Source organism: Thrips palmi, unplaced genomic scaffold (assembly GCF_012932325.1).
Source record: "Thrips palmi isolate BJ-2018 unplaced genomic scaffold, TpBJ-2018v1 HiC_scaffold_10, whole genome shotgun sequence".
Lineage (NCBI taxonomy): Eukaryota > Metazoa > Arthropoda > Insecta > Thysanoptera > Thripidae > Thrips > Thrips palmi.
In genome coordinates, this window is record NW_023144621.1 from 6095548 (window position 1) to 6112974 (window position 17427).

At 47.9% G+C, this 17427-nt stretch overlaps 1 protein-coding gene across 3 annotated transcripts; it reads left to right on the top strand.

Moving 5' to 3' along the window:
• Positions 1-976: 976 nt before the first annotated feature.
• On the top strand, positions 977-16804 carry LOC117647553 (cGMP-dependent 3',5'-cyclic phosphodiesterase-like). 3 transcript variants are annotated; one of them, XM_034389362.1, is made up of 16 exons: positions 977-1662; positions 8283-8559; positions 8637-8753; positions 8835-9073; positions 9159-9268; positions 9358-9497; positions 9629-9762; positions 9836-9938; positions 10027-10149; positions 10596-10783; positions 10866-10994; positions 11090-11225; positions 11302-11419; positions 11514-11683; positions 11765-11910; positions 12033-12210. In XM_034389362.1, exons 2-16 carry the CDS (start codon positions 8449-8451, stop codon positions 12208-12210), a joined length of 2142 nt encoding a protein of 713 aa, XP_034245253.1. In that variant the 5' UTR covers positions 977-1662; positions 8283-8448. The 3 variants fall into 3 exon arrangements, with proteins under 3 accessions (XP_034245253.1, XP_034245244.1, XP_034245261.1); XM_034389353.1 differs by lacking the exon at positions 977-1662 and adding an exon at positions 7608-7742 and having other exon boundaries at positions 12033-16804; XM_034389370.1 differs by lacking the exon at positions 977-1662 and adding an exon at positions 7804-8092.
• Positions 16805-17427: the final 623 nt, after the last annotated feature.

The window sequence follows — 17427 nt, forward strand, 5'->3', positions numbered from 1 at the left end:
GAGTTTTGACCGCCTCCACCGGTCTTCTGGCCCACTGTGCACTGGGTGTGATCACCGGTCAGGGCAGAGTAACTCAGATCAACGAATGTCATCAACGCCCAGGGAATTCCGTCTAAAGAACCCATCACGCCGACACGGCCGACACAGAACACTTTTTCGGGTCGTGGACGTCGTTACTCAAACAGGAGCAGAGCATCCGCCCCTCCCCTGCGCTTTTTGTCAGAACGGCCCCGCCGCGCGCGCCGCGGTTGTGTTGTTGCGAGCGTATTTGTTGGTGCAACGCTGCGGGAAATGGTAAATGCGCCCGGCGTGGTGCAACCCCACGCTTTCAGGTAGTTGTCGAGCGCTGGCGCGGCTAGCGAACCGGTACAGGGCAAAAGGTGGCGACTTGGACGCCGGAGTCGCGGGATCGACTCCCGGTCGGGCTGTCGCGGCTCCGGGCATGGGGCAAGGCGCGGAGCGCGTAGCTTTTTTGGCCCGGCCTGCCGCGCGCGAGGTCGCGGGCTCACTCCCGGTCTAGGCTGTCGGGCTGTGCCTTTTGCCGCATCAGGGTCGGAGACATTTTGGACTGGTGTGGTCAACCACTTAACGCCCCCTGTCTGCCACCCAAACTGGCTCGACGGACCACCCCGTGGTGCGGTCTAGACCGTTTGGCAGTGTAAGTCGCTTAGGCAGATGCGGCCATGCGACCGGCTCGGCTCGGCTCGGCTCGGCGCCGCGCCTGGCCGTGGCTCGGCTTGGCGGCGCGGCTCCGCTCGTACCGGGTCGCTGCACTGGGCTGTGTCGGTCCCATCGCATGGCAAGGCATCGCGCTGCCGACCAGCCCCCCTTAGCCCCCTCCCCTCCCCCTCCTCGAGCGTCGCGGGGCCGGGAGGGGGTCGCGGGGGCCTCCGCGCTCCGCGCAGCAAGCCCCGGCCGGCCGCGCGGCCGCGCCGAGTCTCGGTTCGCCCGTTCGGTTGTTCGGTAGCGAGCAGTTGGTTGTGGGAACCTCGCCGTCGTCCGTCGTCCGCCCCGCCGTCCGCCCCGCCGGCCTGCACGGCCTCCTGGGCAGTGGAGCGACGCCTTAGCAGGACAGTGTCTCCGTTCAGCACTGCCAGGACTCTCGAGTCTTGGGGAGTCTCAGCGAGTGTCGCCAGGACAGTGTCTCTTCCGGGACAGTCCCAACCGGTGTCACCAGGACAGTGTCTCTTCCGGGACAGTTCTAACGAGTGTCAACAGGACAGTGTCTATTCCGGGACAGTCCTAACGAGTGTCACCAGGACAGTGTCTCATCAGGGACAATCCCTGCGAGTGTCACCGGGACAGTGTCTCTTCCGGGACAGTCCTAACCAGTGCTACTAGGACAGTGTCGCATCCGGTATCGCCTGGACAGTCCCGTTCAGAAGGTCTCGCCAGGAGTGGGTTCGTTCGGTTCGTTCGTCTGCTTTCCCGAACGTGTCCTGGCCGACCCTGCCTAGTCTGTTTCGGCCTCGAGTTGCATCAGTGTCTGCCGCCTACTGTATGCACACTGTATCCACACTGGACCGGCGCCGCAGTGTATCACTCGTGTGGGAGTGATTGAGTGAGTGAGTGTTCGAGATACAGTCCTCGTGCCGCAGACGGAAATAAGTGCTTTAATCCAGAAGAATCAAGAGGAGAGATCGAATCCGCCATCTTCATCGGGTCAGTACTAAAGCAAAGCAGTACACAAACTCGTTCAGACTCTAAGACACACGCATTCAAAAACATATTGTTGCATTTGTAATGCTGCTATGTAGTTTGTAGTTTTAACAGTGGTTTAGTGATGTTCTCTGGGTTGTCTCAAAGTCTTCCGGGAAGTACACACTTACCTTGCCTGTCACCGATAGGCGCAGATAGGCACACCCGCATCACCACCACACTGCTCTGTATCAATCAGACAGATTGCTGATCAGTTCATTTCCTTTTAATTAACAGCCGCTGTTTCGTACAATCACACGAAACGCAAGCGTAAATCAAACTCAATAATCAAAACGAAATAAACTACCAAAGTGAAATCATTCGTCTTTTTGTTTTCAGTCGTTTTCGATTCGTTTCCCCTTTTGCAGTGTATGTTCGTGCTTTGTTTGATGAGTATCGCGTCATCGGGACAAATAGGACCCATTGAAGCGCCAGTTTGTGAGACAGCATAATTGTTTCATTGAAGAACCACATCGTAACAATAACAGGACGCGGACCTTTCAGGGCCTTTCGGCCCAGCGATCCCCAATTGTTTCGCCGCTGTCTCTCTCGCACCCAAGCGGGACGCCCCATGTAAGTGCGACAGAGCGCACGGTGGGCCACTGCAGGCGGCCAAAATTTCACACGGGTTTTGAGCTCCAGAGTCGTTAAATGGGACTCGAACCGAACGTGTGACCCCACCAATGGATTGGTGGGAGCTCAAAACGCGTCTAGGATTTTCTGGTCTTCAGGTCTTCTGGCAAGTCCACTGCGGAGCGCGGCGAAACGATACTCTTCGGGATCGTTCAGCGGACCGTGTTCGCATCAGCCAGGCAGATGGCACGTAAATTCCAGCCCTCCCGGAACCTCAGAGCAGCCCAGCAGCCGTTCCGCGAGGCAAGACAGCGAATGGCACTGCAGTGTCTCTGGTCTCTAGTTCCTTCCCGCCGTCCCAATCCAAAGTATAAGTCCGCGTCGTAGAGGCCCCGGTGCCGCCCTGCCGCACAGTGGGTCAGGAGACCGGTGGAGGCGGCCAAAACTCTGGACGCGTTTCGAGCTCCAGAGTCGCGAAATGGGACTCGAACCGAACGTGTGACCCCCCGAATGGATTCCTCGTTCGGGGTGACCCCACCAATGGATTGCTCTCCAAACGAGGAATCCATTGGTGGAGTCGCACGTTCGGTTCGAACCCATTTAGCGAATCTGGAGCTCAAAACGCGTCTAGAGTTTTGGCCGCCTCCACCGGTCTTCTGGCCCACTGTGCGCACCCTACCGCCCGCTCGCAGCGTCGCATCCACTTGCCTAAGTCCATACCGTTTATTTACCTTCTCTGTGCTGTTTTATTTCGCTTCCAAGTTGGATCTCCGGGGCGGCCTAGCCGGGCCGGAAGTCCCGGCCGGAAGCCCGGCCGTATGGAAATGGGAGGGCAAACACTCCCCGGCCCTTCCCACTCCCCCAGGAGTGCCGCAGCCATCCCTTAAGCGCTTTTCAACCTCAGCCATCTTCTCCGTGTACTTGGCGATGATGCCTTTCCGTAACCTTTACACCCAAAGGGCCCAAAGGGAAAGATAGATCCTGATTTAACAGTTTTTTTCCGCGAGTTTTCCCGTGTGCCTATCGGGCTGCGTGGATTTGAACAGGAGTGGCAAGGTTGGCAAACACTGTGATGGCTGGTCGGATGCTGCGTTAGACAAACGGGGTTTGCTTGACCACATCACTGTCAAAAAAATGAAGTTCAATCGACTAAAATTTAGTGGATTTTTCTAAGAAATTTAGTCGTTTTTTCGGGCGACTAAGAATAAGTTGAATTAAGAAGAACACGCCAATCGAGCATGAGTGGACAGTAAAAAACGACCAAATATTAGTCGTTAGACAAACGGGGTTTACTTGACCACATCACAGCGATGCGCCGAAGCGTCCAAACTCGCCAGAATGACTTGTCATTCCCTCTGTGTAATGCCCCCGTGGAGGGCTAACCCGCAACACTGCGGCGTCTTGCCCTGGCCGGCCCTGGCCGCGTCGCTCTGTCTCTCTCGCACCCCTGCGCCATGCCTGCGCCATGCCTGCGCCATGCCTGCGCAGACCCGTGAGTGCGAGGGAGAGGGAGCGACTGTGCGGCCGCAGCGTGCTGAGACCGGCTGAGCCGCCCGGAGCACTAACGACGCAGTCGGACTGCGAAAACGGCAGCTGTCTCTCTCGCACTCACGTCGGGGTGCGAGAGAGACACGGGATCAGCCTCCTGACCGCCTTCGCAGCTCCTAGTCCACGCCGTGAAGGGCCCCGCCTAGCCCAGCCTAGACAGCGCAGAGGGTTGAGCCAAGTACATTGTGCCAAGCCCAGGCCCCCGCCACGCCCCGCCACGCCCCGCCACGCCCCGCCACGCCCCGCCCTCGTAAACCGAGCCAGACAACAGAAAGCGTCAGACGTAAACCGGCCCCACTACGCCACGGCGGCCACACTAGGCTGCACTACGCCACTGGCCGCGTCGTCCTTCCCGCGGATGACCAGCAGACTGAACCTGTCTCTCTCGCACCCACACGAGACGCCCCGTGAGTGCGAGAGAGACAGGCGCAGGGAATGACAGCGCAGCGAGACCGGAAAGGGGAGTCTAGACCGGAAGTGCACCGGGACGCCGGCCATCCCACCGCGTGGTTCCGAAACGCGTCGCGGCGCTGCACTCTCGGAAACAGTGGACTTGCTTCGGCTGAAACCCGGTCAGTTTGCTCAGTAAAGTCCTTCCGGCCGCATTTAAGTCGAACTTTTTTTACTCTCTCATTTAAAAACATAATACCCAAAAAGAGTTTCAATTATTTTTTCTTTGAGTGTGTGAATCCAAACAGTGCTTTCGCTGCTCTGTCTCTCTTGCACTCCCGTGGCGTTCCGTAGTAAAGCAAGGCGCTGTGCGGGGCGCTGCGGCATATGTCTCTCTCTCTCTCGCACCCCGCTCGGGAGGCGCCATGGGTGCGAGAGAGACGGACACAGTCGCGCGTGTTATTAATTAACGCAATGCGAAATGCTGAAACGCCTCGTCTCTTATTCACGCGAATCGAATGGCGCAGCAAGGCCGACCGGCCCTGCGCTCTGTCTCTCTCGCACTCCCAGGGGACACGCCCAAGCGCCCTGTGAGTGCGAGAGAGAGAGAGAGAGAGAGAGAGAGAGAGAGAGAGAGAGAGAGAGAGAGAGAGAAAGAGCGACCAGAGCACTGTCGGAATCTCGCTGCTGGGCCTTTGGGCGCTTTGGGCCTTCCGGGGCGTCGACCGCCGGTCGGGTTCATGATTAATTGCAGATGGGGAACCGCGGTCGGTGTGAAGCAGTGAAGCGTGAAGCGGTGAAGCGGCCGAAGTGGCGAGAAGCACACCGCGAAAAGGGGAAGGGTTGTTCGGAGGCGGGGTGGCTTTTCCGCATTTCCCGCTAGGCAACTGTTGCTGTACAGTGCCGTGGTTCCACCCCAGGCCTCTGGATCCGCCACTGAGAGGAGCACCTTAAAACCTTACGAAGTGGGACCTCTTTCTGCCAAGGATTGTCTCTGTCTCTCTCGCACCCCTGCGGCACGCCCTCGGGTGGGGGGTGCGAGAGAGGCGGGGCCACTCGGAGTGAGGCGGCTGAGACCGCGCAGGCCCGTCTCGGCCCGTCACAGTGGGCCAGAAGACCGGTGGAGGCGGCCGAAATTCCAGAGGCGTTTTGAGCTCCAGAGTCGCTGAACAGGACTCGAACCGAACGTACCCCACCAATGGATTGCTCTCCGAACGAGGAATCTATTGATGGGGTCACAAGTTCGGTTCGAGTCCTGTTTAGCGGCTCTGGAGCTCAAAACGCGTCCGGGGTTTCGGCCGCCTCCACCGGTCTTCTGGCCCACTGTCCCCCTCGGCCCCTTGGCGCGATTTGCCGTCGAGTCTCATCGAAGGCAGCAAGGCGTTGCCTTGGCGTTGCCGCGCTGCAGTCGGGGTGGGGGCGGGGAAGGGGAAGCATTACGGAAGACGGGCTGCCCGCTGCCCTGACAGGGATTCGGAGGGGGTGTCTTTGTTGTGCCCCAAGACGATAAGCCCCCCTCCCCCTTCCGACGGGGGCACCAGGCCACCACGCCCGAGAAAAGCCCTTGACGGGGGCAACTGGGGGCGCACCCCCGTCGGCCCGGCCGGCCCCGTCCCGGGTGGCGGGCTGGCGGGTGCGCCCAGGTTGACGGGGAGGGGCTAGGGGGCTAGGTGGGGGTGACGGGGGTCGTATTGGGGCAACAGGAGGCCGCCACGCCGCCACGCCGCAAAGCCCCGGAGGGTGTGAGCTGACAAGTGGGGCATTGGCGGTGCTGGTTGCTGGTGGTGTTGCAGCCGGGGGATCGGGCCATTGGGATGCCCTGATACCCTGTGGCGTGGCGGGGCGGGGCGGGGCGCGTCTGGACCCGTTAGTTCGCCTGGGTCTATTTGGCCCTGACGTACACGGCTTGGACGTGCCCGCCCTGCCGCCCTGCGGACCGCGGCGCTCTGTCTCACTCCCTCCCTCGCGTTTCCGTAAGGCAGTGCGAAAGAGACAGCGCAGCAACGGAATCGGGCTGCCGGCCCACCCCCGTGCGCGACTGAATCCGAGAGATGCTTTCTGTCTCTGTCGCACCTGAGCGCGACGCCCCAAAGAGTGCGAGAGACACAGAGGCCGGCCCTCGTCTTCGTCCAAGCGGCCGATTCGTCAGCGTTATGTTCTGGCCCGGGGTGTCCGGGGAACGGGGAACAAGTTATGAAAACTTTATGTTGGAGCACTCCAAGTACTTACCCGAAACTCTTACGGCGCGGTGCGTGCTCAGGTTCAGTCAGGCGCGTTCCTGGAGCGTTCCTCGACCGCTCCTCGCAGAGCCGAGCGAGGCAGCAGCGCCAGACAGCGGGGGATGCTTTGGTCCGAGGGATGGCTTGGGCCGAGGGGATGCTTTGGTCCGAGGGGATGGCTTGGGCCGAGGGGGCGGCCGGCCCTGTACGGCCCATGGGGTTGCCTACCGGGTACTCAAGCGTGGCTGGACAAAAGGGTGGGCGAAAGGATTGTTCCTCCACTGCCATCTGAAAGGCAGTCAGGCACTCTCCCGCTGCAAGCTCCGAAGCAGGCAAAAGGGGCTGCTTTGGCTACCCACCTCGTTGTTTCTGCTGCTGGGTGGCAGCGGAAGGCGGCGGAAGGGGTACCCTGGCAACTTTCAGCCGGTGAGTAGGCGAACTGTGAGGCGTGTACTCCCCCCTTTCTCCCCCAATTAGTTTCCCAAGACCGCCTCCGGTGGTATCAGTGCCTGCCAGTTCGAAATGATTGCCCCCTCCCCCTCGGTGCTGGGATGTCTGGGACGCGGAACACGCCGAAGCTTGCCGAAGCGGGCCGAAGCCGAAGCCCTCTGCCTACCTCTGCCAGGTGCGGAGCGCGTCGTGAAAGGACTCACAGCGATGAAAATAAAGCACCGCCGCGTCCCTCTCCATTTTATTTTCATTTTTATTCCCTTTTTTCCCCGAGCCATGGCGCATCGGAAAACGCGGCACCCTCTCCTCCCCCTCGCTCGCCCTCCCTCTCTCTCGCCTTTTATGCAGTGCCATTTCCATGCCGGTCCATCAACATTTAATTCGTTGAATTTCAAACAGGCTGGCTGCGTTGCGGCGTGCGTACGTTGCGGTGGTGAGGGGGAAGTCAGAGTAGGTGTCCCGAAGGGGTGGTGCGTGGAGGGGAGGGGGCGAGAGTACGCTCGGAGTACCCCCTTCCCCCCTCCACCTTTTAACCCCCACTCAACCCCCGCCTGATGCGCGCGCGGTGCGCGGTCGAAGTTGGGGATGATACGAGGGTTCGAGTTCATGGGATGGGAGGGGGTGGGACGGAGAGGGATGGCGCCGGCGCCGAGCGGGAGAGGGAGACAGCGACAGGGCGGCAGGGTAGGGGGGGGGAGCCTCTGGTGGCTGAGGGGAGGGGCGGGAGGGGTTGCGGGCTCGAAGCAGACGACACTACCACTCAGGACTCAGCGTGCCACCCCCCGTGTGCAGAGGATACCGACACCGTGCATTTTTCAAGACTGGCATATCGCCCCTCAAAACCAGCAAGATCTGCGTTTCCTGGTGCGGTGCGGTCCAGACGGGCCGGGCACTCTCTGTTCACATCGTCGTGCTTGTAAACAAATTCGCGGCCAGACGCCGTCCTGGTGTCTTTTGTCTGCTTTCGAAATGGAATGTGACAACTGGCAATTATTTTGCCATTAATTGACCTGTTGCATGCCGCCGACTCGAATGTCGCTCGTTTCTAGCGAGTCTGTGGCATTTGCCACTCGCAAACTCATTATACAAGTGCACATTTCATCAAGTTGCATACAGTTGTTGGATAACCTTCGAGTCCACACTGCCTGCATATTGCACACGAGTGATAACACTGTACTAGACATGGGCACTTATACTCTCTGGACATTTTGAAAGTAATTTTACTATAACCTATTTAGGTTTTATTAGATACATCTATTATGATTATTTTTACTTTTGAACATTTGTTATTCCTTTGAACTCGCTAGTCAACCATTTACGCTGAATTTCAACAAACAAATTTTAAATGTGCCAATTTTTTCTGCATTTATTAATAGTTGTCCTGTTTTGTTTGTTTGTTCACAGGATATGGATGATCTTGTGTTCAGGTTTCTGTACCTTCTTCACGAAACATCTGAAATACTGAGATGATTTAATGGCCGAATCGAATGTGGACAGCTATGACTACTGAAAACTGACGGCAACGTACCCTCATCCCCTAAACCCTGTCCTGTCAAATGCCAAGCTAAACATGTCAGCCAAGAAACCTCTTGAAACAAGCAACCCGCAGGAACTCCTTGCCCTTTGCTCCAACCTTTATGACAGAAACGCCTCGGCTATTCAGATAAAAGTGAACAACTATGTAAGTGCATTAGCTCATTTGACAATTGAACAAGTTTTGGATCCATGTGGTTCATTAATTTATTTTTCATTCTGTAGCTGAAACAAAAATGTGGAGCCCAGCTAGTATTCCTTGTGCAATTGCTCAAGGAAAGAGAGGAAGCAGTGGTACAAGTTATTGGTGATAAGGTCCTAGAAAAAGAAATGAGATTTCCTGTGAGTAGCCAATGGAATTTTCAATCAATTTATTTTAAATAATCTTTTCCCAGGAACATTTTATTATGCTTCTGCATTTAGGTGACAAACAACTGTTTACATGCAGTTATGCAAAGAAGAACTTCCCTTTCTGCTGATGCCTGTGACTTGGATCCAGAACTCCACGCAAGTCTGAGACGGGTTATAAATCCTCTACCAGAACAGTTCCTGGTTGTTCCTGTGTGGCATCCCTCTGAGGACAGTATATGTTTGGTGGCCTGCCTCGTTGAGTATGAAAATTCAGAAGAATTCTGTTCACATGTTGTCACTGAATGCTTCAGGTACCACAGTTTTAAGTTTTGATTCAAATACAATTTAATACGGATTATCACAGATTTTTAACTTTACCTTTTGATATTCAATCAGGTATTGTATTGGCACTGTTCTGAACACATTAGCCTATGAGGGAGAAATGCGCTTGAAACTTCAATGCCAAAATCTTTTAATCATCGCCCGTAAACTTGTGTCACACTTAGGTAAATGTTTTGTGTCAAATCAGTAGTCACTCCTTGAATACTTAAAAATACATAATTCCAAGGAGACTAATTTTATTGATTTTCTTCAGGGGAATTCACGGACCTGTGTAGAGAGATTATGCTAGAAGCTAAGAAACTGACATTAGCAGAACGTTGCTCCATATTTCTGTTAGATCAAGAAAGTCAAGAACTGGTTGCAAAAGTATTTGATGGTATTCCTGCTGCAGAGGTAATAAATCCAGTTTTCCTCTTCTTCTTTTTTCTCCATTACATTGTACACTTTTCCTTTATTTTTTTTTATTAAATTATAAAAGTGCTTACAAGTTCTCATTCTCTACTTGTGGCCTGTTTCATATTCAGGAGGTGAGAATAGCAAAAGATAAGGGAATTGCTGGACATGTTATGTCTACTGGTCAAGTACTTAACATCAGAAATGCCTATGAGCATCCTTTGTTTTACAAGGGTGTAGATGAAGCCACTGGCTTTAAAACAAGGTAACTGTTTGCACGTTTCTTCATGTGGCATTTCAAAACACACAACTTCATAATCGTCCTTTTTCCGTTTAAGGTGTATTCTGAGCTTTCCCATCCGTGATGAAACAGGCATCATTGGAGTGGCTCAGCTTTGCAACAAGATTGGCGGGTTGTACTTTGATGTTTATGATGAGGAGGTATCTTGCTCTTATCAAACCAACCTTTGAAAACTAAGTTTTTTTAATTCAAGTTTGTTCTCTTTCACTGTCGGGATTGCATTTTCAGGCTGCTGTGGCTTTCAGCATTTATTGCGGGATCAGTATCATGCACAGTCTGGTGTACAAGAAAATTCAAGATGCCCAAGCTCGAAGTAAACTTGCAAATGAGATGATGATATACCACATGCAGGTAAATTTACTCATTTTAATGTGTATTTTCCTTCTAATTTAATTTATTTCTACAGTAAACAAGTGACACTTTCTGGTGTTTGACTGTTGCTTAGCAATGGCTTTGTTGATTGTTGTAGTGTCAGCAATTCATTTCAGGAGATTTATTGGATCAAATTTTAAATGATAACATGCAACATTTTCTTAATTCTCATCCTGGTCTTGGCAGGCTTAAATCTTTTTCTTACATTCTATTCCTACCTCTCAAAGATCTAAAGTTCTTTTTTCTCTCTTTATATGGTTAGGAAATAATTTTGTGATCAAACAAATCATATTGATTGTTTCTGTCTGGAATACCTTTTAGATAGGACCTCTTTTCATTTTGAATCATGGAAGTAAGGCAACACTCAAGATATCATCATATGATTGACTCTTAATTTGTGCCAACACTTTGTCTTTGTTTTTCAGGTTCATCCTGAGGATGTTTCTCGTGTCTTAAACTGTGAGCGTGCTCATGATCTCATGCCCGAAATTGATCTCTTTTATTTCTCACCCCGCAAAATTGAAGAGTCAGAATGTGTATGCTACTGCGTGGAAATGTTTGATGATCTTGGCCTCGTTCAACAGTGGCAGCTGAAGAGAGATACCCTGACGAGGTGAGTGGTCTTGTTCACAATTCATTTTTAGTGTCAGTAAAAGTCAAGTGAAGTTAAAAATCTATCATATTATAATTTTCAGGTTTCTTTTATTTGTTAAGAAGGGGTACCGAGATGCTCCGTATCACAACTGGTACCATGCATTTTCAGTATTTCATTTTTCTTATCTTGTTATTAAGAACCTCCGTCTTGTGGAGAGGGGATTTATATCGTAAGTGAAGTACATTTCAAAATATTTGCTGTTTGTGTTAGTTTTAAAATTTTGACTAGTTTAATAACTACTACCCTTTTCTTACATTTGTACAGTTCATTGGAAGCCTTGGCTTTCATGGTGTCTTGCCTGTGTCATGATCTTGATCATAGAGGAACTACCAATTCATTTCAAATGCAATCAGGCACAGAGTTAGCCAGTTTATACAGTTCAGAAGGATCTGTCATGGAGGTGTGTTCTCAGGGACTATTTCAACTCCTATACTATTTTTCATGAAGTTTTCTAACAACCTCAACAATTTTTTCAGAGACACCATCTAGCTCAGGCTTTGTGTATTCTCAACACAGACGGCTGTAACATATTTGATGGACTCACTGGTGAGCAGTATGGAAAATGTTTAGATCTGATTCGAGACCTCATTCTTGGTAAGAAAACTGAGTTTCTGTTCAATATCATGCTGCAGAATGTTCTGATCACACAAATCATATCTATGGACTGTGCTTTCCATATCTTTTACAGCAACAGACTTGGCTCATCATATTCGTCTAGTACAAGATCAAGAAAAGATGGCTTCAGAAGGATTTGATATGAATAGCACTCAACATCGTCAACTTCTTCTTTTCCTTTTAATGACTTGTGCTGATCTTAGTGATCAGACAAAAGATTGGAAGGTTTCTCGCACTACTGCAGTGAGTATTCTTGAGGTAGATCAATTATTGTCTCTGATTTAAAAAAAGTATTTCTCACATAATTTTACCACAATATTTCAGGACTTGGTTTACCAGGAGTTCTTTTCTCAAGGAGATCTTGAAAAGGCCATGGGTAATGCTCCTCTGGAAATGATGGATCGTGAAAAAGCTCGAATTCCAGATCTTCAAATCCAGTTCCTTTCCCACATAGTCTGTCCTGTTTTCAAGTAAGTTCTTTAAAAGTATTGAAATTCATCCTAATTTTGTGGTGTTTTTTTTTTTTTTTTTTTTGTTTTGGTAGCAATAGAATAGAAACTGATGAATTGTGTGTCTTTTTACTTCATAATAGAATCCTGGCACAACTTTTCCCAGAGGCTGACTGCCTTCTTCAATCCACTGTGAAAAATCGTCACTGCTGGGAACAAGCATCTGCTTTCTTTGCTCGTAAATGGGAGAGTGGACATTCTTCTTTGGATATTTTGAGGGACTTGGAGCTAGAATGTTTTGCTGATGGTGCTCCTCATTGATCTGATGTTCTGTTCATTGGTTTCTTTGTTTTTGATTTTGTGCCGTAGAGTAGAGAGTTTTGAGGATTGCCTTCAGAATTGTTTCTCAAAATTTGTTATGACTTGTGACATTTGATTAATTATATTTAAAGGCCTCATGAATCTGTGTTATTTAAATGTGATGTGGTTTTTGAAATGTATGTACTGGAATTTTATCATGTTCTGGTATCAGACACTTTTTTCTCTTCAAGAACTCAACTGAGCACTGGAAATCATTATTATAAAAGTTCAAAGTCCTTTTGTGTTCATATCGAAGATAGGTAACCTATTTTTCTGTGATCAAATTTGTGCTATCTACTGTGCCCTTTCTCAATTTAAAGAAATATTTCTAAGGTCAGATGCACTCTGTTTCCCCATCTGTTTTGGTCTTGCTGCCTTAGACATCACAAGGTAGTTTCATTGTGTTTTCATGTGATACTATGAGTACATTTTGAATCAATTTTTGACTATCATAATCCCAGGATGTTGGATACCCCCCTTTCTGTCTGCCTTGAGTTATCACTTTTGTAATTTGAATTCAAGGAAATGTCTTCTCTTATTTCCATTCTAACGTGTTAATGTTTGAGTTGTGAGTTGCATCTCTTTGGAATGATGGCCTAGTTTTGTTCAAGACAGTATTAGTGCTTTTTCTGATTAGTATATTTTAGAAATATTGCGGGTTTACCTGATTTTACTCGCCTAATGCACATTCACAATGTTTTCTGTGTAACAGCATTCTGCAGTTGATGCAGACACCTGCTTGAGCTGCGCTGGCTGCTGCTCAAATATGATGGAAATGTTTGTTGTTGGTGCTGTGCCATTTCCAGGTGTACACTTGTAGATTGTTGTTGTAGTTGCGTTTGGGCCTTTCTTGGCTGTGAAATATTTTGTGATATAGTATTGATTGTTGTAACTTGTTTTCTCTAGTTTGTGCCATTGTTAATTTGAGGAGTGAATGTTAATAATCGGTCAGTAGCTGCACTGAGCACCCTAACTGTGCATGTTCAAGACCCTGATTTGTTTGGGGCACAAATATCATTTGGACGGAGCATCAATTCTATATTTGAATCTTTTAAACATTGTCTTATGTATGGTAAATGGGGGTAGAATTTTCTCTCTTCTGACTTTTGGAAAATGGACGTGAAGGATATACTGATACAGTAGCTCATCTTTTTATGAAAGACAGTTTTCATTGAAAACTAAAAAAAATTAGCTACCTCCTTACGGTACTGCTTTACACGGCCTTCAATATGCTCATAATTAATGTTGGTGCTACAATTATTTCATGCGTTTAGATTCCTTTTTTCAATATAGAATGCCGTACTTATTGGCTTGCAAGGCGACTCTTTTCCCTCGTGCCCGTCGCTGAAAACGGTACTTGTCCCATATGCCATGTTTTCTCACGTGCTCGTAATTAAGATTTGAATTTGTTAGACTTTAGTACATTTTTGCGTGCATTATAATTTTGAGCGTTGTGGATTTTGTCACAAATATTGTGTGTACTCTAGTCTAGCTGGGGTGGTATGTTAGTTGATGCTAATATGTGTGATGCTTATTTTTCACTACCTGAGAATAGAGACCCCACAATGGACATTAATTTGATTTTCTATTGGCTGAGACCCTGAGGATATAGTTTCTCGTACACTATATTTGACAGTGAGTGAGCCAGCCTATCACATTGTGTTCTTTTAGTTTTCTGTTAGACTAGATTCTACCCGTTCTTCTCTCTCTTGTTGTTCCTCAAGTGAGGAAAGGATCTTTAATGTTGTGACAAAAGAAGAAGCACTTGACAAACTTGGTTGTTTTGTAAAGTCCTGAAATTTTAAAAGGATTGCCCAAGATGCACGTTATGTAAGAAACATAATGCACAATGGTATTTGTGTTTTCATTTAAAGTTGTTTTTGGCCAGGTCCCCAAAATAGTTCTCAATTTTTGTGTAGTGTTTGAATATGTAGATGTTTTAGGCATCAATGGAAAGTTACAGTATGCTTTTAGCTTTTTCTATAAAAGCCATAAGTTACCGGCTTAAAGTGTACTTATCTTGTGTCCTATGTACCAAATTCACTCCATATAAGGTAGTGTGACTTATCTTTCAGTAACAACATTTTCTTTAGTGGTCATATTCCCAATTGTATCTCCTCTGATATAAAATGGGAAAGTCAAAACAACTAACTTCCAATTCCTTAAAGTAAGCAGCGTGAATCATTGTTAGAGCAGTAAGCAGTACTTTAAGAGGCAGGAGTAGGGTCAGTGCGGGGAAAACCTGGACAGGGGAAGAACTGAACACCCCACATTTTGCTTCAAATGCCTTATGCTCTGGCTTTACAACTATCATGTAATGAACCGCTGATGCCACGGAACAACTTGCCTAACATACGGTATTTGAAGTAAATTATGGGGTGTTCAGTTCTTTCCCTGTCTAATTTTTCCCCACCCTGACCCTAGGTAATATTTTGATGGGCTTTATAAATTTTGCATTATGATGGCTTTGCTGGGTATTGAAAGTCTAACATATGCTTGGGAATTTATCTATTTGAAGCCCTATATGCTATGTTTCATGTGCAAAATTACATCTATAAAATTTAACAATAGGGCGATCTCCTATGAAATTTAACATATCACATGCTGCAGATGTGCATAGCAAGAAAATGCTTCAAATCATGGTTGCACAGCCATCAATACAATACTGTATCAATGCAGATGTGCTATTTATCTGCTTTTTGGTTTTGTGGTACTAAAGATAAAATTGTAAAGGATCTAAGTGCATGGAAATGATTGACTGCTGCATCTTTGGTTATTTCTTCTTGTCTTGTGCTAGTAGCGTTGTATTGATTTCAGTAAGACTATTATAAAGAGGAAAATTTAGGAGCCTTATGCTTTTTACTGTTTATCTCAATCAGATTCCATAAGTCAAAGACTTCATGCTGTGGCCTATTGTTTATTATGATAATGTCATTAAAAGTGAATGTGTACATTTGGTGTTAAAAGTAAACTTCTCATGGAAGTTAAAATTTTATTTTACTATGACTTTTGTCTGTAAATTTGTTTACAGTAGATGCTAGTGTGTTGGATCTCTGCATGTTGCTTCTGCATTTTAGATCAAGTACACAAAATTTGCTCAAATTCAACTATTGTATATGTATGATTTCATTGTTTGTTGGTACATCCCTGGTGTCTATCTGGCAAGCAAGTGAGGGTGCTGAGGTCTTTAAAGGTTCCTTGACCACCAAAAAGTACAGTAACATGATTTTAATTTGTAGGTAGCTGTATTGATTTTACAACCATTGCGCTTTGTGCAAGTTTGTTTTGTACATCATGTAGCTAGGTCCCACCAAACAGGTAGTGCATTGCCTCTTCCCGTGATTGAGGTTGAGTCCTGGGGACCTAGTTATGTCCGATGTGGTGCATTAGGTACTGGTTTCCTAGGTGAATAAAAGCTAGTTTTCAAAATAGTTTTCATAGAACCAGAACCTAGAAAATATTGTGAATTGATTAGTTTCTTCTTCACAGTTCATTTATACATTTATTAATATGTTTGTTATTTATTTTTTATTGTTTCACATCTTTTTTTAAAATGCAATAGTGTTATTGACACCTTTCTGTCAGTTTTATTGTTTGCAAGGTGTTTGGATGTGTGTGTGTGTGTCAAACTGAGCAGTTGTTTTAATTTAGCTCACCCCTAGTTTACAAATGAAGCAGTACAAAAAAGAAAAAATTGTCTCTACTTGTGATAATTATCAAATATGTTTTAATATGTGCTTGCCAAAGGGTGCGCTTCGTTTAAAGAAAACATAATCCATGTGGTAATTTTTTAAAAAAATCTAATGATCTTTGCTTTTGCTTAACAAACTGCTCTTTTTAGCCTGCCTTTTCATGTGCTTTTTGCTATTTGCAGATAAACATATCATTGTAAGACTGGTAATGAGTAGATTTGTTTTGATCAGTAACAGAATCACAGAAATTTTGGTTTCATATTATTGTATGAAACTGACTTTGCCTGGAACACAGTCTTTGCAGAGTTATCTTCAAGTCGGTTAGCTTTGTTGAATAACCAGTCCATTCCTATTTGTTTAGGTGAATTTATGGTTCAAGATGTGTTGGCATCTAATTCTGTGTTGCAAGCCTGCATATGCATCAATTATTAGAAATTTGGACTGGAATTATCTGACAATCAGACTTCAGACTAGCCAGGCCTTGACTTTGTGCAAAGCTATCCAATATTCAAGCTTCATCCGAAGCACCAACTGAAATACACTAAATGTTTATCTTGCTTACCTGAGCTTTTGTCTAAAATTTACATTTGTCTGGCTGAAAAGAGCACGTTAAACAGCATTTAAGCTGACAAACTAAGCACACTCAAAACCATGGCTCAGCAAAGCTGATCAGCCTTAAAATTGACTTAAAGCAATACTGATATTTGTGATGAAAGTGTGTTGTCAAGTGTCTGTAACAATTTGCTCAAATTGTGTCGGTTCCGAGTACATAATAGCCACTCCAAAACAGTGTGTTGGTTTATGACACTTGTTTTTGTAATCCCACCTCGAGATGCTGAATTAATAAAAAAAAAGTTAATGTGGTAGGTTTGTTGTTCGTCTGGTACTTCCCTCTGCTGAAAGCCACCCGCCCGAAAACTGGAATCGGCCCGGTTCTCAAACTTAAATCGCTAGGCTAGGCGTTGTCTGCCCGCCTGTCTGTTGAACAGGGAATGCCGTGCAGGCGCGGTCAAAAATATTTAAAGTGCCATGAGCAGTAGTTAGTCTGAGTTAAGCCGAAAACAAGGCTCCTGTTCAGCACCGGTTGCACTTTGTCCACGTAAGAGGTAAACAGGTCTACATTCTAGGGTGGGGCGGGGCTGCTTTTCGGTATGAAATAGGTACATGTCAGGGTCGGTATGTGTTACGTGTTTAGTGCATGGCCGCGAGCCCTGCACCTGTCGCGTGCGTACCCACCGTACACGCGGTGTAAAGGGGGGGGGGGCACCCTGAGCCAAGCGGAGCGCGCCAAAACGACGGGTACGGAGGGACTGGAAAAGACCCTGGGGAAGCGGAGGGGCGCTCTCCAGAAAATGTGGCAAAGGTCCTGGGCTAACGAGCCGAGCGCAGGGAAGGCAGGGAAGCACCGCTGAGTTCGGCCAAAATACACGCAGGCGTGACGTGCCGCTCGGGTGCCCCATCCGAACGCGGCCCGAAGCCGAAGGTG

Bases quoted from the DNA above. Each gene is read 5' to 3' on its own strand.
- LOC117647553 (XM_034389362.1), top strand. From the start codon at position 8,449: ATGTCAGCCAAGAAACCTCTTGAAACAAGCAACCCGCAGGAACTCCTT. The intron at 8,560-8,636 runs GTAAGTGCATTA...TTCATTCTGTAG, and splicing joins AGATAAAAGTGAACAACTAT to CTGAAACAAAAATGTGGAGC. The intron at 10,995-11,089 runs GTAAGTGAAGTA...ACATTTGTACAG, and splicing joins GTGGAGAGGGGATTTATATC to TTCATTGGAAGCCTTGGCTT.